Source organism: Rhineura floridana, chromosome 15 (genome assembly GCF_030035675.1).
Source record: "Rhineura floridana isolate rRhiFlo1 chromosome 15, rRhiFlo1.hap2, whole genome shotgun sequence".
In the NCBI taxonomy this organism is placed as follows: Eukaryota; Metazoa; Chordata; class Lepidosauria; order Squamata; family Rhineuridae; genus Rhineura; species Rhineura floridana.
Window position 1 is genome coordinate 27,105,198 of NC_084494.1, and position 26,017 is coordinate 27,131,214.

Consider the following 26,017-nt stretch of genomic DNA (forward strand, 5'->3'; position numbering starts at 1 on the left):
GTCAATCTACCTGTTGTCCTTGTTTGGATTTATAGAATGAAAGCCTGAAGTTTTTGGACAACATGAAGTGTGTGCACGTAGCAAACACATATAAATTAGTCATGAGAAGGCGAGGTTCTGAAATGAAATGAACTGAGAAAAAGGTGTTGGCCTTGACAAACTCACTGTGGTTTGCATGACCTTTGTTTAAGGAGCCAAGAATGTGTTGCAATACACTTCTGGGTTGATGAATCTTCTGTATTCACAGCAACAAGGAGCAGGGCCTTCAAATTTATTCATTCATTTTATTTCAAACGCATTTATCCCACTTTCCTTTCCCAAGGTGGAAAACCAAAGCAGTTCACAGAAAATACACACAAAACATGCAGTGGTGGCTTGGGCTTATTGGGAGTGGTGGGGTGGAAGGCAGGAGGACCAGCACTAGGTGGAACCAGAGCCAATCACATGCAGAGCCACCTCTTGACTGGCTGAAACTATGAAGGGAGGGCATGAATCCTGTGTAGTGAATCCTCAGTTGTGCGGTGGTTGATTTTTTATGTGGCTATACAGGCATGCCAGTATGATGATGTACGCAATGGTGCAGATGATCCCCACCCCGAGGGCTGTGTTGGCCAAGGTACGTGCCACCCTGGAGGCTCGCTGAGCAGCCACAAGATCTCCATTGTGGTTAGCTTCTCGAGTCTGTGGAGAAAGAGTAACAGGTGACGGATCTGTGAAAACAAATGCAACTGGAGAACATCTGCAGAAGTGGGTGGTCCTGAGCAGTTGAACAATAGCTGTCCTTGTGTTGGCTAACAAAGAATCCTATTGTCATGGGCAGCAAAGTAGTTATCAGCATTTTATTTTTATTTAGAAAGATTTATAAACTGCTTCATCTAGGCATCACCACTTTAGACCCTATGGGTGCAATGGCACCTTTGAAGTCTTCCCCTGGCACCCATAAAGCCTCTGAGCACACCAACACCCAGGGCCAGCACCAGGCATGCCGGGGCCCTTGGGCCCCAACCTGCCCTGGGCCCCAGCACACACATGCATGTACACATGCATGCCCCACCTACCTCTCCCTGAAAGGCCCCTCCTTAAGGTGGGTGGGAAGTGCTCCCTTCCAAGATCCGCACTGTGGATCGCAGAAGGGAGTGCTACTCACCCACCCTAAGGAGGGGCTCTTTAGGGGCCCTCACCCAGGGCCTAACTTGGCCGCCCTCTGGCGCCAGCCCTGCCAACACCCCTCACTCTCTCCTTGGTCATCCAGTGTGAGAGTGGTTACCTTTTTATCCCTTAAAATGTACATAGAGCTGAAGGAGGAAGTTCTTCTTATTAGAATTTATTACCCAGAGATCCCAGAGTGGGTTACAAAAATTTTAAACCATATAATTAAAAACAGTTAAAAACAACCTAAACAACATCACAGAGAATATGGTGGGTCCTAAAAATATACATCTCAAGTGTTGAAGGCCAGACTAAAGAGGTGTGTCTGCAGCATTTGCCCAAAATTGTACAATGAAGTTGCCAGATGGACCTCGGTGGGGAGGGAGTTCTACAGCTTACGGGTTGCCACAGAGAATGCCCTGTCCCAGGTGCCCCCCAAACTTCTGAGGGTGGCAGAACTACCAAAAGGGCCCCCTCTGTGGATCTCAACCCCCAAGAGGATCTGTAGGGAAGGAGGCGGTCTTTCAGATATTTGGGACCTAAGTCATTTAGGGCTTTAAACACTAACGTGAACACCTTGAACTGGGCCCAGAAATGAACTAGCAACCAATGCAGCTGTTTTAAAACAGGGGTCATATGAGTTCTAAAGGGAACCCCAGCCAGTCATCTGGCTGCTGCATTTTAGACCAGTTGAAGTTTCCAAGTCATCTTCAAGAGCAGCCCCACATAGAGGGCATTGCAATAATCCAGGGTGGAACTTACTGGAGCATGGAGCACTGTGGCCAAGTCTCCTCTGTCCAAAAGGGGCTGAAGCTGGTGAACCAGCTGGAGCTGGAAAAAGGCACTCCTAGCCACTGAGGTCACCTGAACCTCTAGTGACAGTGTTGGATCCAGGAGTACCCACAGGCTGCAGACCTGCTCCTTCAAGGAAAGAGGAACCCTATGCAGAACAAGCCATCTTCCCAACTCCTGGACATGGGAACTCTGGACACACCTCTGTCTCTACAGGATTCAGCCTCAATTTATTGGCCCACATCCAGTCCATCACTACCTCCAAGCACTGGTTCAACACCTCAACTGCCTCTCCTGATTTAGATGAAATAGAGAGGTAGAGCTGGGTGTCATCTGCATATTGATGGCACCTCACTCCAAATCTCCTGATGACAGCTCCCAGTGGCTTCATATAGATGTTAAATAGCATGGGGGACAAGATGGAACCCTGCAGAACACCAAAGGATAATTCCCACAGTGCTGAACAGTAGCCTCCCATAACTACTTTTTGGAAGCAGCTCTGGAGGTATGAGTGGAACCACTCAAGCATGGTGCCCACAATCCCCACCTCCTTGAGACTTTCCAGAAGGATACCATGGTCAACAGTATCAAATGCTGTGGAGAGATCAAGGAGAATGAGCAGGGTCACATTCCCCCTATCTCTCTCCTGACAAAAGTCATCAACCAGGGTGACCAAGGCAGTTTCAGGTTTACTCAAAGAGCTCTCTAAGTGATGCACATAATAGAAATGTTGATAAACACAGTTTAACTCCACCGAACTATTAAAAACAAATATACATAGGACAGTATTCAGCAAAATAATTGTCCTAGCCTATTGGACATAAATCAAAAGTGCATGGGCTCAAATCACTCTGATTGTATTTCAAGAATGGATTGCATGATTTTAGCCAAATGCTCATTAGATTTTGCACATTCCGGGTTATTTTTCTTCTGCCAGGGATGGGGGAACCTGTGGACCTCTAGATGTTATTGGACTCCAACTCCCATCAGCCCCAGCAAGCATGGCCAATGATGAGGGAGACTGCGAATTGTGGTCCACAATGGTTCCTTATCCCTGTAGCATGTGAACCTTACATCTCTAGGTGAGTGCAAGGTTGTTGGAGGCACAGCAGGGGCAATGGGTACCTGAGGAAACTGTGCTCTCTGTCCCTTCCATGTGACCAGCCAGAACAGGGTAGATCATGCAATCTGTCCCTTTCTTTCTTCCTTTATGTGTGTGACCAGTAGTGCAGTGGCAAATTCAGAAGTGCAGGGTCCCTTCATGATAGTCACAGCCAAACCCCTCCCCTACTTTTTTGTGCTGCTGGATTGGGAAAGAGATCCTTGTAAATGCTTTCTCCCACAACAACTTAAGTCCCTAGGAACCAAACAGCATGAAAGGGGAGAGTGTTCACTACTGAGAAGAGTCTTCTCAGTGGCTGACTCACTTCCTTTCAATCTGATTGGCTCCAGTCAGCAGGAAAGGAAAAAAAAGAAGCATGTTAGAAGACTCTTCTCAGTGGCCAACACTCTCCCATTTCATGCTAATTGGCTTGTAGGATGCTGGAGACATAGGGACCCTGCTGGGACTTCTCCCAAAAAAGTAAGAGGTCTAAGACCACCACCCCGAGACCCCAGACAACTACATCCCTGTGTGCGACAGAAGGAAATGTAGTTATCTGTGTTACTTTTTAAGCACCACAAACTGCATTTGGTAAGTTGCTTATCTGTAACATTGTGCCAAGTGGAGGCCAGTACCTAAAGGTACAAGGAAGGAGTACAATTCTCCTTGCTGCATGAAAGGATGTTACAGATGATCATCTTGCTAAGTGATAACATGCACCAATGCTATGGTAAGTTGCTTGTTATTAAAGGGTTGCCTGATTCATCCAAACTCTCAGTTACCATAAAAATGACGATTCCACATCAGCAAAACCCCAGACAGATGTAACATCCAAATAGGGATGGGTGGATCTAGCAATTTCATTTTTTTCCACAGTTTCTCATTTTTCCAGTCTGAAACTCAGTACTGCACATTTCCACATCATCTTGCATTTTTTTTTTTTTTTGAAGTCCTCATGAAAATCCACCAGCGATTTAGGGCAAATTTCTCATAATATGCGTATTTTTACAAAGCAATTTCCTCTAAAATAATGCATTTTGCATGTTATTTCCACCAGTATGTGCCTTTCCCTAGTAATATGCATTTTTATATACATTACTCGCCTGGAGAACTGTACTGCAAAATTTGGAGAAGTGCGGATTTCGAAGGATGGCTGTGCTTCTGTTTTCATATTGGTTGCGAAAGTGCAGATTTGGTAGATTTGCCTTTAAAAATGAACTGAATCAAATTTCTTCCCCATCCCTGCAGGATCATCCAAAGCAATGTTTGGATTCCAGATTTCAATGGTGGCCTGTCATAGCTCAGAAAGAACACGGAAGGGGGGCTCTAGTTCACGAAGACGAATGTCACAACAGATCCATTTCCCTTGAAGGTGGTAAGCGACTCTTTCTTGTTTTGCTGCAACAGGTTAACACAGCTACCTCTCTGGAAGCTACTACCTAAGAGTAAGTGAATCGTGCACCTGTCAGGGGCCAGGACTCTGAAGCTTGTTCAGGTGATGAACCGGAGGATCCTGAAACAGAAGGAGAACGGCACGCAGGGCGCACCCCAGAAACATTGCTACCTGAGGAGCCTGCAGGGCTAGTGTCTCCCCAAGCCAGAGGATGTGGCGCTGACATCCTCGGACTTGGAAGACTCTATGGAGGACCCAGTACAACCAGAGATTCCACACTCCATTGCAGCAAGAGACTGGGACCCTTTAAGCAAAACAATTTCTGGTATGAGTGTAGGCAGCTATGCTGCTGTGGCTCCTATACAAGGCTAAGTTGATTATTTATTATTTGATGTATATCCTGCCCTTCCTTCCAGCAAGAGCCCAGTTTGTTCCCTGCTGAAGCTTCTCTATCTTATCTTATCTTATCTATCTATCTATCTATCTATCTATCTATCTATCTATCTATCTATCTATCTATCTATCTATCTATCTATCTATCTATCCATCTATCCATCTATCCATCTATCCATCTATCCATCTATCCATCTATCCATCTATCCATCTATCCATCCATCTATCCATCTATCCATCTATCCATCTATCCATCTATCCATCTATCCATCTATCCATCTATCCATCTATCCATCTATCCATCTATCCATCTATCCATCTATCCATCTATCCATCTATCCATCCATCCATCCATCCATCCATCCATCCATCCATCCATCCATCCATCCATCCATCCATCCATCTATCCATCTATCCATCCATCCATCTATCCATCTATCCATCTATCCCTCCCTCCCTCCCTCCCTCCCTGCCTCCCTGCCTCCCTGCCTCCCTGCCTGCCTCCCTCCCAGAAGGAGCCCAGGACGGCAGGAGCTTTGTGGCTATAGAGTTCAGACTTTGTGGTTATAGAGATCAGGCTGAGACCTTGCATTCAGCTGGAACCCTCTTAGACCACATCCACACCATACATTTATTCTACTATTATTCCACTTCAAACAGTCATGGCTTCCCCCAAAGAATCCTGGGAAGTGTCATTTTGTGAAGGCTGGCAAGAGTTGTTAGGGGACCCTTATTCTCCTCACAGAGGCCCAATCCTCAGTGTTCTCTGGGAAGAGGGCTTGACTGTAAAGCACTCTGGCAACTGTTGCTCTGTGAGGGAAATAGGAGTTTTCCAACAGCGCTCAGCATCCTTCACAAACTATACTTCCCAGGATTCTTTGGGGGAAGCCATGCCTGTTTAAAGTGGAATAACCGAGGAATAAATGTATGATGTGAATGTGGCCCCACATGCCTGTGGAGACTGGTAGGGCTAATGGAGGCCAGTGCTGTCCTATTAACCTCAGTCAGCACCCACCTGCCTCCCAGTCTAAGGGGTGGCCCTGGCTGCCAGCTTCCTCCTCTGTTGCCTCCCTCTCAGTGTTGCCCTTCTAGGGCTCAGCAGAGAGGAGAATGGGATCAAAGGTAGAATGAGTTGGCCCTGCCTCTCATTGGCTTTGGCTCTGCCTACTGTGTGTCTACTGGGTCACCTACTGAGTCCCTCTCTGCTTTCTGCCCTACCAGCCCCAGTAAGTATCAGCTGCCATGGCTACTCCTACTCTTGCCATTGGTCTGCTGACCCCCAGCTGGAACCTCACCCTGCCCCCTTGCCTGAGTTTTGACTCACCTCGCCTGAGCACAGAGCATAACTACATCTTTGTGATCCCCATATGCTCTTCTCCCTGCAGCAGCCACCCACTTTGTGCTCTATCCTCCCCCCCCTTATTGACCTCCTTCCCTGTAACACAGAGCCATTGTTTGAACTATGAGTGGAAAGGGTCCCCCAAAGCCAGAAATCTAGAAGCCCTGGCTCCCCCCAATTTTAGCTACATCATTGCCCACCCTCTAGCTTCTAAAAGCAGTTGCAGTCAGAAAATGGAATGGGTTCTCTTGGCCCCCCTGTTGTCATCTCACCCCCCTCCCCCAAGAAAAAGAGAGAGAGGAAGGGAGGGATGGGGGAAACTCACCTGTATAGAGTAAACCAAGGCAGCGATACCCAGGGGTAGGCAACAGCAAAGCATGGTAAAGATGGAGTAGGGCAGGTAGTCAGGTTCATGGGTGGGCGGGCCACGTCTGATGACAGTGATCTGCGGAGGTTGAAGGATGGGATCTTGGTAGGATCCTGCGCCAACTGCACCATAATGTTGGTACTGGGATGGCACAGGGATCGGTTGCCTGTTGCTCAGGCTGGGTGCTGGTCCAACCAGAGGTTTAGTCGGATCTAGCTCTCTGTGGGGCTGTTTTTCAGAGTAGGGGGGTGGATGCGGAGCATAGGGGGCATCGTCTTTCAGCTTCTCATGGTCGCTCATAGTGCAGCCCTGTTCTCTTCCTTTGTTTCCTCTTAGGTGTTCTGCGAGAGCAGTCTCTCCTTCCTTTAGTTTTCAGAGTCCTCCTCGCCTGTCCTGATTAGCGGCTGGATGCTCTGCTCTTCCTCCCCTTGGCAGCACCTTCAGTCCTTTCCCCCTACCCCTCGCCTCCTCCTCCTGCTCCTGTAAACTTTTAACTACTTTTCTCTGGCTGCTTCCTCTATAATGCAGGCTGCCCTGTTCTATAACCCCAAGGGACTGCTCTAGCTCTGGAACAGAATGACTCTGCTGGGTCTTGCATCCCAGACGAATAAGTGGGTGGGAAGGAGGAATTTGGTAATGAGTAACCCAAACCGGCCAGGTTGACACTGAGTGTGGCTTTTATTTTCTTCCTCTTTTCTGTGCAGTTGGATGGATACACATGCATGCAGGCACACGCCCACGCTGCAGCATTTCACAGCTGCAGACAGAGAAATGTTTCAAATGCTCTTGTTGTTGTCTTGTGCCTTCAAGTCGATTATGACTTATGGCGACCCTATGAATCAGCAACCTCCAATAGCATTTGTTGTAAACCACCCTTTTCAGATCTTGTAAGTTCAGGTCTGCATCTTCGTTTATGGAATCCATCTCTTGTTTGGACTTCCTCTTTTTCTACTCCCTTCTGTTTTTCCCAGCATTATTGTCTTTTCTAGTGAATCATGTCTTCTCATGGTATGATAACCTCAGTTTCATCATTTTAGCTTCTTGTGATAGTTCTGGTTTAATTTGTTCTCAGCATTCATTTCAAATCATTACTGGTTTCTGCTAGTAGTGTGGTATTGTCTCCATATCTTAAATTATTGATATTTCTCCCTCCAATTTTCACACCTCCATCTTGGTCCAATCCCACTTTCTGTATGATATATTCTGCATATAGATTAAACAAATAGGGTGATAAAATATACCCCTGTCTCACACCCTTCCCGATTGGGAACCAATCAGTTTCTCCATATTCTGTCCTTACAGTAGCCTCTTGTCCAGAGTATAGGTTGTGCATCAGGACAATCAGATGCTGTGGCACCCCCATTTCTTTTAAAGCATTCCATGGTTTTTCATGGTCTACAGAATCAAAGGCTTTGCTGTAATCTATAAAGCACAAGGTGATTTCCTTCTGAAATTCCTTGCTCCGTTCCATTATCTAACGTATGTTTGCGATATCTGAAAATAGTGACCATCTCGGAGCACCTGAAGACAGAGATATCTCTGGGCTCTGTAAGCGTCTGCTGTCTCCTGGGAGATCTGCTGTGGGAGCAGTGGACTTTGGCTTTCAATTGGAGTGTTTAAGCTGTGCTACCACCTATACTTAATCTGTATATTTGTGAATAAATACAAATATTACACAGCACCCATGAGTCCCAAACGATCTTCCAAAAAGAACCAAAAGTTAGGTAACTTCTCCATGAACGTCTCACCTTTTGGAGAAGTGGGGTGAGCACAACCACGCCAAGAATAACCTTGAAACCCTCACCACCTGTGCTACTCAGTATTGATGTCCTGGTTTGCTGTATTCATAGACATTATCTATATTCATTGACTCTCCATTGGTTGGAAAAATGCCAAGAGGGCAGTGTGGAGATATTGTTTAAGCACATATGAGAAAAATACATAATTGTACAACAATAGTAACTGTTCAGAACCATCCCTCAGCAACTGTAGTGTACAAAATGGCAGCCTGCCCATTCCATGAAGCTTTAATGTTCATGCACATATGTTTACATACCTGTGCACTACAGGCAAGATGCACCCACCCACCCACCCACCCAGGAGATGGCAGGAGTTCAGTGGTAGAGCATCTGCTTTGCATGTAGAAGGTCCCAGGTTCAATCCCTTGCATCTCCAGGTAAGGGCTGAGAATTTCCCCTGCCTGTAACCACTGGCAGTTATTGTAGACAATGCTGAGTTAGATGGACCAATGGTCTGATTGAATATAAGGCAGCATCCTATGTTCCTATGACCATCTAGAGACCGTATGTAGAGGCAGTATATTGCAGAAGACAGGTTGCAGTGAGGAGAAGATTGTTGCCTTCATGCCCTGCTTGTGAACTTCTAGAAGCTTCTGTCTGGTCAAGTTGTGGGAGAAAAAAAAAGCAGGGCTGGTATATGGGCAACGACAAGAATTTTCTTGGGGGGTGAATGGGTGAGAAAGTAAATACTCCAGATAAACAAACAAAAAACATACATAACTAGCATTGGTGGTCTACCATTTCTGGTACAGCTGGCCACTGAGCAATGGTGAAGCATGGGTAGACTTGGCCTCTAAGAAACTTGTATTCCAGGTCTACACATATATTTTTTCCCTCAGTGAGTAGGCCTGGCATCCAGACCACATCTTTCCACTCATTGCTGACACCCTCAGTTCTTTCCCTGGCTCACTTCACTCCCTCCAGCCCTGAATTAATTGCAGTGCTGCTACAGTTAACTTCACAGCCCCCCTCCCACTGCCTTTCCCTCCCCAAACAGCAACAATATCTCAACATATCAAGACAATAACACTGGACTACACATTAGGGTTGTCATACTCTACTCTTCCCTGCCCCCTCAGTATAATGGGTATAGTAACAGTGGGTTACTTTGCAAAGCTTGGGTAATGCTCCCTCAGTCATGTGGCCTTCCCTCCCTACAATATTGGTATAACAATGATGCAGATGGTTTAATTTTTTTTTTTTACAACCTCAGGACAAACAAGACTTTTTTAGGTATGATGTTAAGACTTGACTTAGAAACATAATGACCTTTGGTCTTTGCTGTAATGTTTTGTTTTTGAGTCGAAACGCTATTTCCCGTTCACAGCTACGGTAAAATCTTGGATACCTCAGTTGTGATTCACCACCAGAAAAAAACAGCACAAAAGGCTTAAAAACGTACCAAGAAGTTCCTTCTCTAAAGTCGAGGGTAATGGATGTGTCACTCTAGCCTTCTCTAGATTGACCAGATCTCCTTTTCTAAATGTCAGCTGTTGCTATGACTTAGTTCAATGGGTAAAAATTCTTGAAGGCAGGAACAGAGATGAATAGTTCTTGCACGTTTTGCCTCAGTTCAGGTTTGACAAATGATAGAAACTTTTTTTTAAAAAAATGAAGGCTGGGAATCTGGGGATTGTGCTAATTTGGGGGGATTGGCTCCTTCCATCCCTACAGATGTGTTTGGGCTAGAAGGCCCTTGATATAGCAAATCTGATGCAATGAGGCTCTTCTTAACATATCCATAATGACTAGGGGTGTGCACCTGTCAAAAGATTGGTTTGGATCCAGAATTGTTGTGTGGTAAAATAGCCTGCCTTATCCTGAAGTGCTTTTGCAGTCTGTCCAATTTGACATGGGTCCTTGCAAGTCCACTTTGTTTCCCCTCCCCATATCACAAAAGCAGTAATGTTTATTCCTTCTGACAGAAGTGGATGAAATTTGCAGGTATGGTAGCCTCTCTCGAGTGGATAAAGCCTGCCAAATTACTGGCAACTAAGCCCAGGTAAATAGGCTTTGTGCTGTGCACCTTTGCAGTTGGATTTTCTTTTTTTAAAAAAGGAAAAATCTCTATATTTTTAATTTTTCAACTCTACTGGATGATAGGCAAGGTAGCCCCTTCTGAGGACACGAGTCCTGCCAAATTTCAGAAGTATAGCTGCAATGGTTTTCCTGCAAGGGCAGCCATTGCAGTTTGGGGATGCATAAAAAGGAACCGCTTTATCTCCCCATGTGTTTTGTAGGTAATCCTGAATCTAACAGACATAAGAGAAGTGCCCCAGGAAGAAACCTACCAAACTGCAGACAAGGGGTAGAGACACATTTACTGTTGTGCCGGTTCCAGTGTGTCTCCACTTCCTTAATCTGAAAATGGGGGCACATGATGCTAGTCAAACTCTGCCCCTTTTTACTCTAAAACCTGGTTGGATAATCTTGAGTGTTTTTTTTAAAAAAAATCAGCTTCAGACAGATTTCTCAGCTGATTGGTAGATCAAGCTGTTTGCCTTCCACGTGTGGGCAATGGAAATGTTTTGCTGCAGGCTCAGGCAGAGACAGGGATTGGCCCAACACTCAGCTGTGGGCAGTCCTGAAAAGTCTGAAGTCAGCAGTGGGGAAGGGAGGTGTGCCCAGCAGAGGGCAGAGTCACTTCACAACACAGCCAGAAAAGCCATTCTCGTTGCTTTTGAAGCGACTAGTGTGCCCACAGGCAAAGAGGTCTGGAGGCTTTTGTGCCAGGCACCTTCAGAGATGATTTTGGGGAGAAAGAAAGGGAATCACTTTCCCTCTGTTATTCCTTGGAGTCACAACAGAGCTCTCCCTCCACCTTATCCCCTCCCCATCCTGCCATTTTCCTTAAGCATCAATGTATGTGGGGTTTTCCAGAAATATAGGCAGCCGGGAAAGCTGCAGAATGTCGACCACCAGAGAGACAATTTGTAGAATGAGAGAAAGGATACTAACAAAACCCTTCAGCCACCTCAAAAGTAAGGTACACGCTGCAAAAAAACTCACATCCCACCCATGAAAATGTCACCAGAATTTTCTCTTCCCTTTGATACCATTTCTATGCTAAGCCATTGATGGTGAATAGTAAAAACCAAGCAACCACAGGGAAGAAATGCTCAGCATAGCCCTTTTCTGGACAGATCCACGGTGGCTTTACCAGATCCTATTTATTTCTAGAACATTTATCCCACTTTCCTTTCTCAATGTGGGAACCCAAAGCAGTTTAGTGAAAAGACACAGCAAATAGACCTTGAAATCACCAGGATTGCCTGTTGTTTATTTTGCCCCAAAGGGCTTTCCAAGCAGCTTACAAATGCCTTCAAGCATCAAAAACACAAAGAGGCTATTTTGGGATAAAGGAGCAAGGAGCAGAGCAAGTAGAGCAATGTGGAATGGGGTCAGATGGGGGCCAGGGCTGGGGCTGAAATTTGTGTTATGACAACTGGGCTGTTACAAGCATGCCCCTGTTTTTATTTGTGAAATGTTGAACAGTATGGACAGCAGACCTAGGGAAGCCGGGGAGCACTGATAAGAGGATCAGAAAAGAGAGCAGACAAGGGGGACAAGACCTGGAACACTTTGGAAACTGAAAGAAATCTAGTTGGGAGAATGAGAAAGGAGAGGTACTCCTTGCAGGAGACATTCTCAACCAGTGTTTTTCAACTTTGGGTCCCCATATATTGATGGACTACAACTCCCGTCATCCTTGGTTGGAGATGATGAGAGCTGTAATCCAACAATATCTGTGGACCCAAGGTTGAAGAACACTGACCTAAATGCATCTCATGACTTTAAGGGGATGGATTGTGATTTTTAATCAATGGCAATAACAGAACAACGAATATGGACATTGTTCAGCCATCAAAGGACCCAATTTTTCCTGTTTGATCCATGGCACCCATCAATTTGTCTGTCAGTTTCAGTTTGGGACATTGGGGTCTCCCAGAGCTGAATCACAGATGATGTTCATCACTTGGGATCATTGCAAATCTATCAATAGTTAGAACAAGTGTACAGAAAACTCATGATGTGCATGCAGATGTGACCCAGCTCAGAGTATGTCCCTTTAGAGAATGATTCAAAGAGCATGATTTCAATCCAGACGTGGGTATCTGGGTCAGCCAGATATGGACATCCCATTGTGCATCCTCAGGGACTGTTCAGTGGATCTTCGAATACCTGCTGAGAAGTGGTTATCCAAAAGATGATATACAGAATCAAGAGCCCAAGCCCCACCCCAAGTGCTGAGTGAGACAGTGTGAGTGCAAGCCTGGAGCTTCGCCGAGCAGCTATGCTATTTCCATCACGGTTGGCTAATCGGGTCTGCAGAGAAAGAGACAATTAACTGGATCAGGAGAGCATTGTTCAGTTTGACCCCTTTTCTCTTCCTTGATGTGCATAGAAACCAGACATCTATATACTAAGTGGTAACTTACTATAGTGTGTGGTGAACTACTGCTCATCTGTGACATCACGCCAAGCCCCTGATCCAAAGATACTGTACAAGGAAGGGGTACAATTCTCCTGGCTGCTTGACAGAATGTTCCAGACAATCATCTTGCCAAGTGATAATGTGCAGAAGTCTTGTGTTAAGATACCTCTTGTTAAATGGTAGCCTGATTCATCCGCACTCCCAGTTGCAGTAAACAACCATATCAGCAAAACTCAGGCAAACATCCAAAACAATGTTTGGATTCCATAGTTCAATGGTGGCGTGCTGTGGCTCAGATAAAGCACTGAAGGAGGCTCTATTCTGTATAAACAGATGCCACCATAAATGTGTTTGTCTTTTTAAGTGGCCATGAGACTCTCTCTTGGTCTTGCCGCAACAGACTGACACAGCTCCCAGAGCTGGACCAAGACATTTTGCTGCTTGAGGCTGAGGACAAGATGGCCCCCATCCACTCCATGTATAGAATCCAACTGGATGGGCAGTAGAATCTTACTTGCACACTGGCCATTGCACTCTGTCTTCCACCTGGGGTCTCAGAGGAAACAGGGGAGGGAGCTGTTGCCTTCCACATCTGCCACTTGAGGCAGCTGCCTCACTCTGTCTAATGGTAAGGCCGGCCCTGTTAACTACTCATCCCCTGGAACTTACTCATTCCGCAGGGTACGTAACATATGCCTTAGCAAACCTGCTCTTTTTTCAACCACAATATCATTCTTTCCCCTTTTGTGGCTCCTTTCCCTGTGGCAGGGAAGTGCACACCACACCAGGGCTTGAATGATGATGATGATGAATTAGGTTTATATCCCACCCTTCTTGCCAGTGGGAGCCCAGGGCGGCAAAACCTGATGCTGGAGGGAAGGCGCTCGTGATGAAATCCAGAGGTCCTAATTCCCCCTATCCACCAGTTTTAATCAAACTCTCACATTGTAGTTTTCTAAGAACTGTTGCTAAGGGGAACCTGATAAAAAAGGTAAGGGGGCTGAGTCCCTTCTGTCCTCTGTTATTCTCACTCCACATCTGTCTCTCCCCCCAATAAGTGGGGTGAGCACTACCATACCAAGGATCATGTTGCAAGTCTCACCATCTCCACTATTAGATGTTTGCACAGGGATGTGTCCCAGCCCTTTCAGTCTCTTTCTTCCATACAGCTGTCCACATACCCACTCTCACCTGTGTCGAGTAAGCAACGGCAGCAGCGCCCAGTGGTAGGCAACAGCAAAGCATTGTGAATATGGAGTAGGCCAGGTAATCAGGTTCACTGGTGGACCGGACAGTTGCAACGAAGTTGGTCTGCAGAGGTTGCGCTCCACTATATGGACTATAATAAGGTTGGTTCTGGTGCGGCATAGGGGGAGACTCTGCATCGGGCTGTTTTTCAGAATAGGGGGGTGGACTCTGAATGGCAGGAACTTCATTGTCCATCCTCTCATATTTGATGGTGCTCATGGTGCAGGTCTGCTTCCGTTCTTCCCCTCTCTTCTTTGCTGTTTTGATAGGGCAGAATCTGCTTTTCTCTTAGTATTTCACTTTTCTGCCTTTTTGGCTACCCTGATGAGCTGCTGGGTGACCTGCTTTCTCTCCTCGGTTGCACCATCAATCCTTTCCCTGCCCTTTGCCTTCCTCCTACTGTGGTACCAGGACAGCCCCTCTGAATCTTTTGGCTGGGTGCTTGCTTTACACCTCAGGCTGCTCAGCTTTCCTGCTCTGCTTTAGGGCAGCTTCGTGTATTGCTCTGTCTCTTGGACAAAACAACTTCACTGTACATTGCAGCCCTCCCCCCTCCACGCCCAAATGAGTGGGTAGATGAGGACTTAGACAATGAATAACTCAGACAAACAGGCTGATGCTGTAACCCCAATAAGCGTCTGATATTCCCCAGCCTTCTCCAGGAATGGAGGAGAAATGCAATTTTGTCTGCACTGTCACTTGGAACTAACTTGATTCACACTTTTCAAGCCAATGCACAAACCAAAAGACAACGGTCCTTCAGAATTTGCTCTTGTTCTAATTTTGCAGCGCTGTTCTCCAACCAAGCAACAGGCACAAAAATGCATCTATATCTATATATCTATATCTATTTATTTGTTTATTATTTGATTTATATTCTGCCCTTCCTCCCAGCAGGAGCCCAGGGCGGCAAACAGAAGCACTAAAAACACATCAAAACATCATAGAAGCAGACCCTAAAATACACCAAAACAACTTTTAAAACAGTTATCTATCTATCTATCTATCTATCTATCTATCTATCTATCTATCTATCTATCTATCTATCTATCTATCTATCTATCTATCTATCTATCTATCTATCTATCTATCTATCTATCTGTCTGTCTGTCTGTCTGTCTGTCTGTCTGTCTGTCTGTCTGTCTGTCTGTCTGTCTGTCCGTCCGTCCGTCCGTCCGTCCGTCCGTCCGTCCGTCCGTCCGTCCGTCCGTCCGTCCGTCCGTCCGTCTGTCTATCTATCTATCTATCTATCTATCTATCTATCTATCTATCTATCTATCTATCTATCTATCTATCTATCTATCTATCTATCTATCTATCTAATCTAATCTAAATGTGCACAAAAACACACATTTTGGTGAAAACAACATGCAAAAAGGTATTATATTGTGATAAATCGCTGGCAAAAAATATGTACGTTAGTCAAAACTGCGTATAACAGTGTGTTTATTAGCGTAAATTCTCATTAAATGCTGATAAAATTTCATGAGGATTCACAAAAAATTGCTGAAGAAATGTGGAGAAGCAATTTTAAGATTGGAAAACTGAGCAACAGAGAGGACCAGAATTGATAGATTCATCCATCCCTATCCTTCCTATGGGGATGGACAAACACACCTATGCACACTGGCACACCATAACCTGCCCCATTTCACAGCTGAAAATAGAGACATGCTTTTTTAACTCTCCTTATTCATGTGGTTGTAATGTTGGAACTTCAGACAGGAGAGGTGAAGGGATGCAGATGTGCTGCTGGAAACTGCTTTAAGAGCCCTGGGAAAGTGGCCACATTTCCCTTCCTTTTGTTAGGAAGATTGGTCCATTGCTGTCTCTCAATGGCCTTCTGAATGGCAAGGACTTCCCTCTCTTTCCTCACCACATTGGGGATTTTGTAATCTTTGGCCACCTCCAGTATTTCTTTTTTGGGTGGCTGGGTGTGTTCTGCAACATATCATTGACACAATAACAGTGCATTAGTAGTGGATTTATCCTGGATTGTCTACACATCCCTTTGCTTTATTAGTTGTTCTGCAATGCTTCTCCAGTGTTACCACATTATTGCTATTCTGAGTGGCGCACTTGCACTACGGCACAACAAAAATCTGACAAAAACCACTCCGGAACAGTTGTGGTACAAAAAGTAAAAGGACTTTTGCAAGAAGTTACAGGATATGCACTGACTGGAAATGAAGCAGTATCTCCACCCTGCAACTTTTGCTGGGTTCATATATAACTAGCCTGATACCATCATGAGCACAACTTATTGTGAATTTCCTCCATGTTACAGAGACCCGACTGGCCTCAACCAGAAGTTAGACATTTATTTATTTATTATTCCGTGTTCATATAATATAACAGCACTAGGGATGGGCAAGAATTTCAATTCAGTTTGCATTTCATGTCAAATCTATCAAATCTGCATTTTCTGAAACAACATTGGGACCAAAACACAAACATCCTTCAAAACTTGCACTTATTTGAATTTTGTGATGCAGTTCACCCACCACAAGAATGCATATGTTAGGGGAAAGAGTACATAAAAATGAATATATGAGTGAAAATAGTGTGCAAAAATGCATTATACGATGAACAATGGCTTGCAAAAACTGCCTACAAAAATGTATTTATTAGGAGAAATTAGCACGCAAATGCTGGACAATTTTCATGAGGACTTTTTTAAAAAAAAATTGCAAATTGCTGCAGAAATATGGAAAACTGAATTTAAGATTGGGAAAAATGAGAAAATGAGATAACTGAAATTGATAGATCTTTCCATTCCTAAACAGTGCACCCTCACATTTTTAACTCACAACACACGCTCCCTCCCTCCCGTTGTGGAGACATTAATGTATTGTAACAATATGACAACTCTTTCTCATAAGGTAAGGAGTATACAATAGCATATATAATTAACAGTTTGGGTGATCTTCCTAGCCATAACATTTTAAGAGGTTTGGAGCTTGTTGAGTATTGTCTTCAGCGGTTTTATGCTATAAATACCTCCCCTCCACAGTAAAATGGTCTCCTCTCTCTTTTTCTTTTAATTAATCACAATTTATGAGACAGCTTTTCCAACAATGTGATTTCCCACAGTATTATTAAAAAAAATAGAAGTTGGGCATTTAGCGTCACCGGTCAAACGCTCTAGAACCCTTTTCCAGCAGATATTTGGTATGCATCCTTGCTTTTGAACTTTGGCAATCTCTTAAAGACTTTAAAAAAAATGTTGACAGGCCTATGCAGCTGTTAGAACTTTCTTGACTGATTTTTTAATGATTGTTTTGTACTGTTTTTAATGATGTTTTAACTTTTGTTTCAGTACTCAGCCCTGATCTTGCAGTATATATATGGCAGTATACAAATACATTTATACAAGAAAGAATGCACAGTAAAAAGGACATCTGGAGGCCCCCTAAGAAGTAGCGCTGAGTTTCTTTGTTTCTCTCCTCCCTCTCAGTCCCTTTTCCTTTTGTGTCTTTTAGATTGTAAGCCTGAGTGCAGGGATTTTTTTTGTAATTTATCTGTAGGCTACTCTGGGAGACTTTTTTGGCTCAAACTCTGGGGGAACATACATACATACATGAGATGCAACAGCAAAGAAGTACCTCCATGCTCAGGGGCAGTATACTGCAGAAGACCAGTTGCAGTGGGGAAACAGTGGGCAAAGGAGGTTGTCTTCATGCCTTGTCTGTGAGCTTCAAGAACAGTGATGGGGAACCTGTAGTGGTCCTCTAGATGGAACTGGACTCCAACTTGTATCAGCCTCAGCCAGTTCGGCCAATGGTCAAGGATGATAGGGAAGCCCAACAACATATGAAGGGACAAAGGTTCCCCATCCCTGTTCCAGAAGCTTCTGACTGGCCAATTCTGGGAAGAACGCTCTGGACGGGAAGGCTACCTGATGCAACAGATGTGATCTAACAATGTTCTTCTTATTTCTCTCAAATTCAGGGAAATAACATCCAGGGTCATTAACCAGCTGGCTAGTCCTAGTTGCATTTATCTTATCCCCCCCTTTTTTTTTGGCCAGTTGTGACTTTTGGGATAAATGTGGAAGGCCGGGGCTATAGGATCAGGAGGACCTGTGAAAAGCCTCCTCGCCATTATTTACAGCCAGTGGTGGTCTGTTCCCAATGGGGGTGGTAGGGAGGAAGGCAGGGAGAGCAGCACTAGATGAAGCCAGAATCAATGAGATGAAGAGCCAGCCTGACTGGCTGGAGGGACAGCCCTTGACTGGTTGGTTGGCTGAGAGCAGAATGAGGTAGGTGGGACACTGCCCTATTGGCCGTCAGGGGCCAGCCTCCGCTGCTTGCAACATAACTTTGATGTCCCTTGTTTTATATCTCTCTGATTGTTCTATGTTTGGTTTTCTACATAAAGTCCCATCATCAAAATATGAGACATAACACTAGGAGAGCAGTGGTATTTATTTAATTATTTCATTTATACCCCATGTTTCCTCCAAGGAGCACAAGGTGACACACATTGTTCTTCCCCCTCTCTATTTTATCCTCACAACAACCCTGTAGGGTAGATTAGGCTGAGAAACAGTGGCTGGCCCAAGGTCATCCAGTCAGCTTCATGGCTGAATGGGGATTAAAACCCTGATCCCCCAGGTCATAGTCTGACACTCTAACCACTTCACCACATAGATAAGAAGGAACCTTGATTACTTATTTTAAGTATAACCACTGGCCCATCCAGCTCAGTATTGTCTATGCTGACTGACAGTGGCTCTCCAGGCTTGGAGGCATGTGTCTTTCTCAGCCCTATCTGGAGATGCTGCGCATTGAACCCGGGACCTTCTGCATGCAAAGCAGATGCAGTGCCACTGAGTTACAGCCCTTCCCTGATTGGATCTCCCATGCTTTTAAAAAATGTTAGTAACAGCTGTTAGGCCTCCCAGTTCATATCAGGGCTACAGTGCCGTGTGTTTGTGTGTGTTTAACCTTTCCTCCTCTACACCATTTTCCTGATCTGATTTACCTTCCTGGAGTTTCTGTTTGCTGGGGTAGGGAAACATGCAGAGATCACACTATATATCATTGCATCTTGTCCTTCCCAAGATTTCCGAAAAACCCATCTCAGGTCTGGGGAACCTGTCTCCATGGTTTGAAGAATTTTTGACCCAGCTACGTATAGAGCAAATACACAGTGTCAACTTTTCCTGCTATCTGCCTCAAACATAGAGGGAGGACAATAAATGTGGATTGATTTGGATGTGGTGCAGACTGTGTTTATAGCCCATTCAAAAGCTGATTCAAATCACTTTTTCCAGCGTCTAGCCTTCTAGGTCAGTTTCTTCTAAAGAACACAGTTTCATTTGATATGGTTAAAAGAAGTCATGAACTGTGTGCCCTTAACATTTTTAGCCCCTATGGAAATTTTTATACACCTGGTCAGTTTTTGTACTGTTTGGAATAGCACTACCATGTAGCAGCTGCTTGTTATACTATTGATGACAGGCAATTGCACTGGGATATTTTATTTGTCATTAATTGGTATGTTTTAATAAGTAAGTTTGTTTTATGACTTTAACATCTTACCAAGTTCATATAATCAAAATGCGTTATTTGTTGGAGTGTTGTGTTATGCTTTGAAATAATTTGGTGTTTGATTGTTATGGCAAATATGCATTGATTTGCATTTTTGCTGTTTTATTGTAAGCTGCTTTCAACCTATTTGCATGAAAAAGTGGTATACAAATTTAGATAATAAACAAACAAAGCACTTTCTCCAGCATGTAGCCTTCTAGATCAATTTCTTCTAAAGGCCACTATTAAGTTTAGTATGATGGTTAAACTAAGAGGCTGGGCTGACTCGCCTAGATAGAAACATTTAAACACCCCCAAGATACTGGCTTTTCAAGCGTACTTGAGTGGGGAGTTCACCCCCACAGGGAGTGGCTCAGGAGTTACGTGCCCTGCCACCTGTGCAGCCATGGGCAAGCTGCACAGTCCCAAGGAGCCCAGTTGCCCCCTAGCTGGCAGTTGCGGACAAGGAAGGGGCTGGCTTGTGCAGCTGTGGCAAGCTGAGCAGGCCCTAGCCAGCTGGGGAGGACTAGCCTCAGAGGGAGGCAATGGTAAACCCCCTCTGAATACCGCTTACCATTAAATCCCTATTCATAGGGTTGCCATAAATCAGGATTGACTTGAAGGCAGTCCATTTCCATTTTGAAGCTCTCTAAGCATTCTTATTATTTCCTATGAAAATATCCAACAGCTTTTGCCAGTTCTTAATGAGTTTCCCTAGGGACCATCACCAGTAAATATTGAAAATAAAACAAACTTTGGCCACACAACCATTTTAAGTGCATACATTCTGATGTCACGATACGTTCAGTTTTCTCCACTATTTTAGCTCTGTCTTAATGAAGCCACTTAGCTTCATATTATTTTTTTCCAGGAGACTGGGGATATTTGAGGTAATGTAGATTCCCAAGTGCTTCTATTTACCCCTTTATATTGATATTTAGACTGAAGAAGTTACTGAGCACCGGGTGAAATATAGATGGGCATAATCTCTAGTTGTTCACAGACAAAGCCTCCTGCTTTCCCTTTTTATGGTTCCTTGTCTTTTCTCTGTGGTTTCATATTTTAAATTCACTTAAACCACAGCATTGTCATTACACGAATAAAAGAGAGTTTGCTCCTGCCCTACGATGCTAATCACATTTACTTGGGCGTAGGCACCAACTTGTTGTAGAAAAAGGATTCTCTGCTTTTAAAAGTGAAAATAATGAAAGGAGCACCAGTTATACTGTACGTGTCCAGCTGTCCCCCACGCCAGTTAAAAAAACAATAAGAAAAAAAGATACTTTAGCAAACGCCACCAGCCCTCTGGCCCAGGAACTGATGCCTGTTTGCTGTTGGCCCCATTGCCTGTTGCTCTCTCAGTGGTCCTTTGGGGCTCTCCTGAGCTTTGAGGTCCTGGACTTTGCCCCCAAGGTTCAGTCTGAGCTGCACCACAGCCTCCAAGATGAGAGAATGGGGCTGAGCAGCTGGAACTCACTTAGCAAATCTTCCCTTGCTGGAAGCTGGCAGTTACCAGGGAGCAGCTTTCATTGTGATCCTCCACCAAGGCAAGGCAGTGGGGCTGAATTTGCTACGCCTGTGATGATAAAGGCGAGTCCTCCTTTGCTAGTTGTGAAAGAAGATGGCGCCAAAAAAACCCCCAAACTAGGGTGAATGTGTAGCTGCTGCAGGATCACGGATTTATTGGAGCGAATAAACACATCTTGTGTAGTATCAACATGTGTCTTCTTTGAGGGACATTTATAGCCCCCGTTTAAAATCACTCCAATAAATTCCTCTTTGCACGCTAACTTGAAATGCACCCTCTCTTCTATTCCTGTTAAAGCCATTTCCCAAGTTCTCTGCCCTCCAGCATCCCATGAAAACACGGAGAGCATGCAGATGAGGAGGCAGAGCAAGGACTAGTCATCAGGGGCTGTCCATGCATTGATGTTTCAGTATCAGTAATCATATCTGATTAACCACACTCATTTAATATTGGTATGCATTCAGAAATGAAAACTTATTTTTGGAATGTTTTTAAAAATACAATCACAATTAAAACCCAAATCTTAAACTAAACTAAAATCTCAGGATTTTAAGGACACGAAGCATGATAATGGCAATGGTTCATACCAACATTTTCAAGCCATCAAATGGCCAGTGTTATGTATTTGGCTTCTGAAGTGCAGCAGTTTGGCTGTTCTGTTGGCATGGTTTGGGACCTTTGTGTAGTGTAGTTCTGGGTTATGCAGGATGTTCATCATTTGACGTGGATGGGCCGTCATGGATCTAGAAGCAACATCTGGTGCTAGGCAAGGTCTCAAGAACAGCACACTTTGCAGTTGACAGATTCTGTTGCTTCCCATCAAGCCAAGAGTACCAAAATAATGTGATCTGCACACATGCGTGAGCTAGTGAAGCAGGTCCCTTTATGGAATGTGGTCAAACCAAGACTTATGCATTGGGGATTAGGGTGAGTTGTTTTGGATATGAATGCTGCATCCTCAGTTAGCCTGTTCAGAAACCAGTGGTCACCGCTATGATGATACACACAATGATGAATGCAATCCCTATGCCAAGTGCTGTATGGGCCAAGATACGTGCCAGCCTGGAGTTTTGCTGAGCTGCCGTGGTGTCTCCAATCTTGTTGGCTTCTCGGGTCTGGGAAGAAAGAGATAAATGAGGGATCACTTGGGTAAAGTGATTAGTATTTCTTCCCTGGTCTGGCCTATTGCACCATGCCCCTCTGGTGCACCTGCAAATCTCCACAGCTTCACTGAGAGACATGACTTTTCAGTATGGGTAATGCACATAACTGTCAAAGAGTGTAGGCTCAAATGCTGCTGCTGATTCCTAGATCTGGGAAATTAAGAAAACATTAGCCTGCACTAGGGATGGGTGAGAAATTTCAATTCCGTTTGAATTTCAAGCTGAATCTATCAAATTAGCACTTTCTGAAAAAATATTAGAACCAGGATACAGCCATCCTGCAAAATTTGCACTGATCTGAATTTTGCAATGCAGTTTGCCAGTAAACAATGTTTACCAACATGTATATATTAGGGAAAAGTGTGCAAAAAAATGAAAATAAGTGAAACTAACATATGACATATATGCATGCTAACATGTAGCAGGACTACAGCTGAAAGTCAAGAAGACTAAAGTAATGACAACAGAAGATTTACATAACTTTAAAGTTGACAACGAGGACATTGAACTTATCAAGGTTTATCAATGACTTGGCACAGTCATTAACCAAAATGGAGACAATAATCAAGAAATCAGAAGAAGGCTAGGACTGGGGAGGGCAGCTATGATAGAACTAGAAAAGGTCCTCAAATGCAAAGATGTATCACTGAACACTAAAGTCAGGATCATTCAGACCATGGTATTCCCAATCTCTATGTATGGATGTGAAAGTTGGACAGTGAATGAAGCGGATAAGAGAAAAATGAACTCATTTGAAATGTGGTGCTGGAGGAGAGCTTTACGCATACCATGGTCTGTGAAAAAGACAAATAGTTGGGTGTTAGAACAAATTAAACTAGAACTATCACTAGAACTACTAGCAGATCTAGTAAGATACTTTTGAAACTTTGAAATTACTGTTGTTGTTATGTGTCTCCAAGTCAATTACAACTTATGGTGACCCTATGAATCAGTGACCTCCAATAGCATCTGTCATGAACCACCCTGTTCAGATCTTGTAAGTTCAGGTCTGTGGCTTCCTTTATGGAATCAATCCATCCCTTGTTTGGTCTTCCTTTCTGTTTTTTCCCAGCCTTATTATCTTTTCAAGTAAATCATGTCTTCTCATTATGTGTCCAAAGTATGATAACCTCAGTTTCATTATTTTAGCTTCTAGTGACAGTTCTGGTTTAATTTTGATTTTGATGTGCTATGTCACTCAGAGTGGCTGGGAAGTCAGCCAGATGAGCGTCTAACAAATCGAATAAATAAATAAATAAAGAAATAAATAAATAAAAGCTAAAATGATGAAACTGAGGTTATCATACTTTGGACACATAATGGGAAGACATGATTCACTAGAAAAGACAATAATGCTGGGAAAACCAGAAGGGAGTAGAAAAAGAGGAAGGCCAAACAAGAGATGGATTGATTCCATAAAGGAAGCCACAGACCTGAACATACAAAATCTGAACAGTTTATAACAGATGCTCTTGGAGGTCACTGATTCATAGGGTCACCATAAGTCATAATCGACTTGAAGACACATAACAACAACATATAAAAATGCATTAAATGACAAGTAATTGCTTGCGAAAATGTGTACAATAGTCAAAACTGCCTACTAAAATGCTGGAGAATTTTTATGAGGATTTTTTTTAAAAAAAGAAAAATGCAAATTGCTGCAGAAATGTGGAGAACCGAATTTAAGATTGGAAAAATGAGAAACTGAGACAACTGAAATTGCCAGACCTTCCATCCCTAGCCTGCCCTCATTGGATTTTGCTATGTTAGGCAATATGTGAATGTTACATTTCTATGTGGAGGTGTAGGACTGGAGAGCTGGCTGGTGAGGGGGTAGGGCGGCTACTTACTCATCACCAAAGAAAGAAAGGAAGAAAGAAAGAAAGAAAGAAAGGAAGGAAGAAAGAAAGAAAGAAAGAAAGAAAGAAAGAAAGAAAGAAAGAAAGGAAGAAAGGAAGAAAGAAAGAAAGAAAGAAAGAAAGAAAGAAAGAAAGAAAGAAAGAAAGAAAGAAAGAAAGAAAGAAAGAAAAAGATTTGCATTTCATTTCCAGATGCTAATTTATAAGCATAGATGAAAATGTAAAAATAGAAGTGCAATACATCTCAGCATAGCGGGTAAGATCCTCTTCATTTTGAGCAGGTGATGAGCAACCTGCTCAGCCTGCTGGCCAGGGGCTGCTAACGATTATAGGCACATTCTAGGCCCATGCCGTCCCTTTTTAGGATCTTTTATCTTTAAACTGGACTTGGCCTGAACAGCCCTTACAACTTAACATAAGCCAGGAGTCAGTATCCAGCATACTGGGGCATTTGTCAGTGTGCCTCAGTGGGGCCAGCCGAGATTAGCACCTCCTCTCCTTCCTCCTCCATCTCCCACAGTTACATGGATCCCTTGGTGGCGGTAGTGCTTCTGCTATCACTGACCCTAACCCTAACCCTCAGTGTGAGCAAGGGCTAACCCAGTGACAGCAGCAGTGGTATTTTGAACCAGGAGCTGAGCAGCTGTCTGATTCTGACTGGCATCTTGCAGCCATCAGGATGCATCACCCACACTTTTGCCGCGTACGCCCACTTGCCTGTGAGTGTGAGCACAAGGGGGATGTTGATGGTTGCAGAAGCCCCATCATCAGGGTGGCCCAAGTGGTGGAAGGTGCCAGGGGGGAGGGGAGTCAGCACTGGAAGTGCCCACCAAAGACGGCCTTCCAAAACCTGGAGCTGAATCTGGTTTAACTGTTTACCTGGATGCTTTATCATAGAATAACACAATAGTTGAGTTGGAAGGGGCCTTTAAGGCCGAGTCCAATCCCCTGCTTAATGCAGGAATCCAACTTGAGGCATACCCGGCAGGTGGCTGTCCATCTGCCTCTTGAATGCCTCCAGGGTTGGAGAGCCCACCACCTCCCTAGGTCATTGGTTCCATCGTCATAGTGCTCTAACAGTTAGGAAGTTTTTCCTGATGTTCATTCAGAATCTGGTTTCCTGTAGCTTGAGCCAATTATTCTGTGTCCTGCACTCTGCAATGTCTTAAGAATCTATGAATCCCCTTGTGCTCTCTCTCACTCTCTGTCATGCAGACTCACCTGTACAGAGTATATCACGGCAGCAATACCCAATGGTAGGCAACAACAAATCAGAGTAAAGATGGAGTAGGCCAGGTAATCAGGTTCGTGTCTAGGCTGGACGGTTGTGATGATGATGGGCTGTGGTGGCTGAAGGATTGGCCCTTGGTTCAATCTTGCACCAGGTGGGCCATAATAACCATAGTATGGGGGTGGCACAGGGGAAGGTGCCAAAAAGCCCACTGGGGGTGCTTGCCCAGCTGGAGGTTGCAGCGGATCAGGCACTTGCTGTTTTCCAGACTGGATGGGTGGGTTTTCAGCGCTCATACTGCAGGTCTGCTCTCCTCTTTTCCTCCTGGCTTTGCAACTTTGCAAGAAGGGTTTCTTCTCCTTTCTCAGTTCTCCACGTCCCTGATGGGTGTCCTCCTTTCTCTTTCTCTCTCCTGGGTTGCACCTTCAAAAGGCTTTCCCTACTCTTTGCCTTCCTGCTGTTGTGGTACCTGGCCAACTGCTCTAGATTTCCTTTTGTCAGGATGTTGGCCTTTGCTGAGAGAGATGCTTTGCTCTGCTTCCTTGCTTGGGGAACTCTTGTGTATCCCCCAGGATCTTGGACGGAATGGCTTCCCCGTGCCACATAGTCCAAAAAGAAAGTGCATTGAGTTGAGGGATTAGGCAATGAATAACCTAGACAGATGGATTAAGACTGGGTGTGG

General features: G+C 44.4%; 2 protein-coding genes and 1 long non-coding RNA gene across 3 annotated transcripts in view; all 3 read right to left on the reverse strand.

The window, feature by feature from the left end:
- Positions 1-270: 270 nt before the first annotated feature.
- LOC133370901 (proline-rich transmembrane protein 1-like) lies at positions 271-7,125 on the reverse strand. Its single transcript, XM_061597794.1, has 2 exons — positions 6,494-7,125; positions 271-681 (listed from the first exon to the last, which is right to left on the reverse strand). Exons 1-2 carry the CDS (start codon positions 6,833-6,835, stop codon positions 511-513), a joined length of 513 nt encoding a protein of 170 aa, XP_061453778.1. The 5' UTR covers positions 6,836-7,125; the 3' UTR covers positions 271-510.
- A 4,462-nt stretch (positions 7,126-11,587) lies between these two features.
- Positions 11,588-14,535, reverse strand: LOC133370343 (synapse differentiation-inducing gene protein 1-like). The gene is made up of 2 exons (XM_061596523.1): positions 13,961-14,535; positions 11,588-12,660 (listed from the first exon to the last, which is right to left on the reverse strand). The coding sequence occupies exons 1-2, from the start codon at positions 14,234-14,236 to the stop codon at positions 12,487-12,489; spliced, it is 450 nt and encodes a 149-aa protein (XP_061452507.1). The 5' UTR covers positions 14,237-14,535; the 3' UTR covers positions 11,588-12,486.
- A 7,585-nt stretch (positions 14,536-22,120) lies between these two features.
- The window catches only part of LOC133370902 (uncharacterized), a 50,890-nt gene continuing 46,993 nt past the window's right edge, over positions 22,121-26,017 (reverse strand). Inside the window, exon 5 of the long non-coding RNA XR_009759208.1 lies at positions 22,121-22,194. This is a non-coding gene — a long non-coding RNA (uncharacterized LOC133370902). The remainder of the gene's footprint in view (positions 22,195-26,017) is intronic.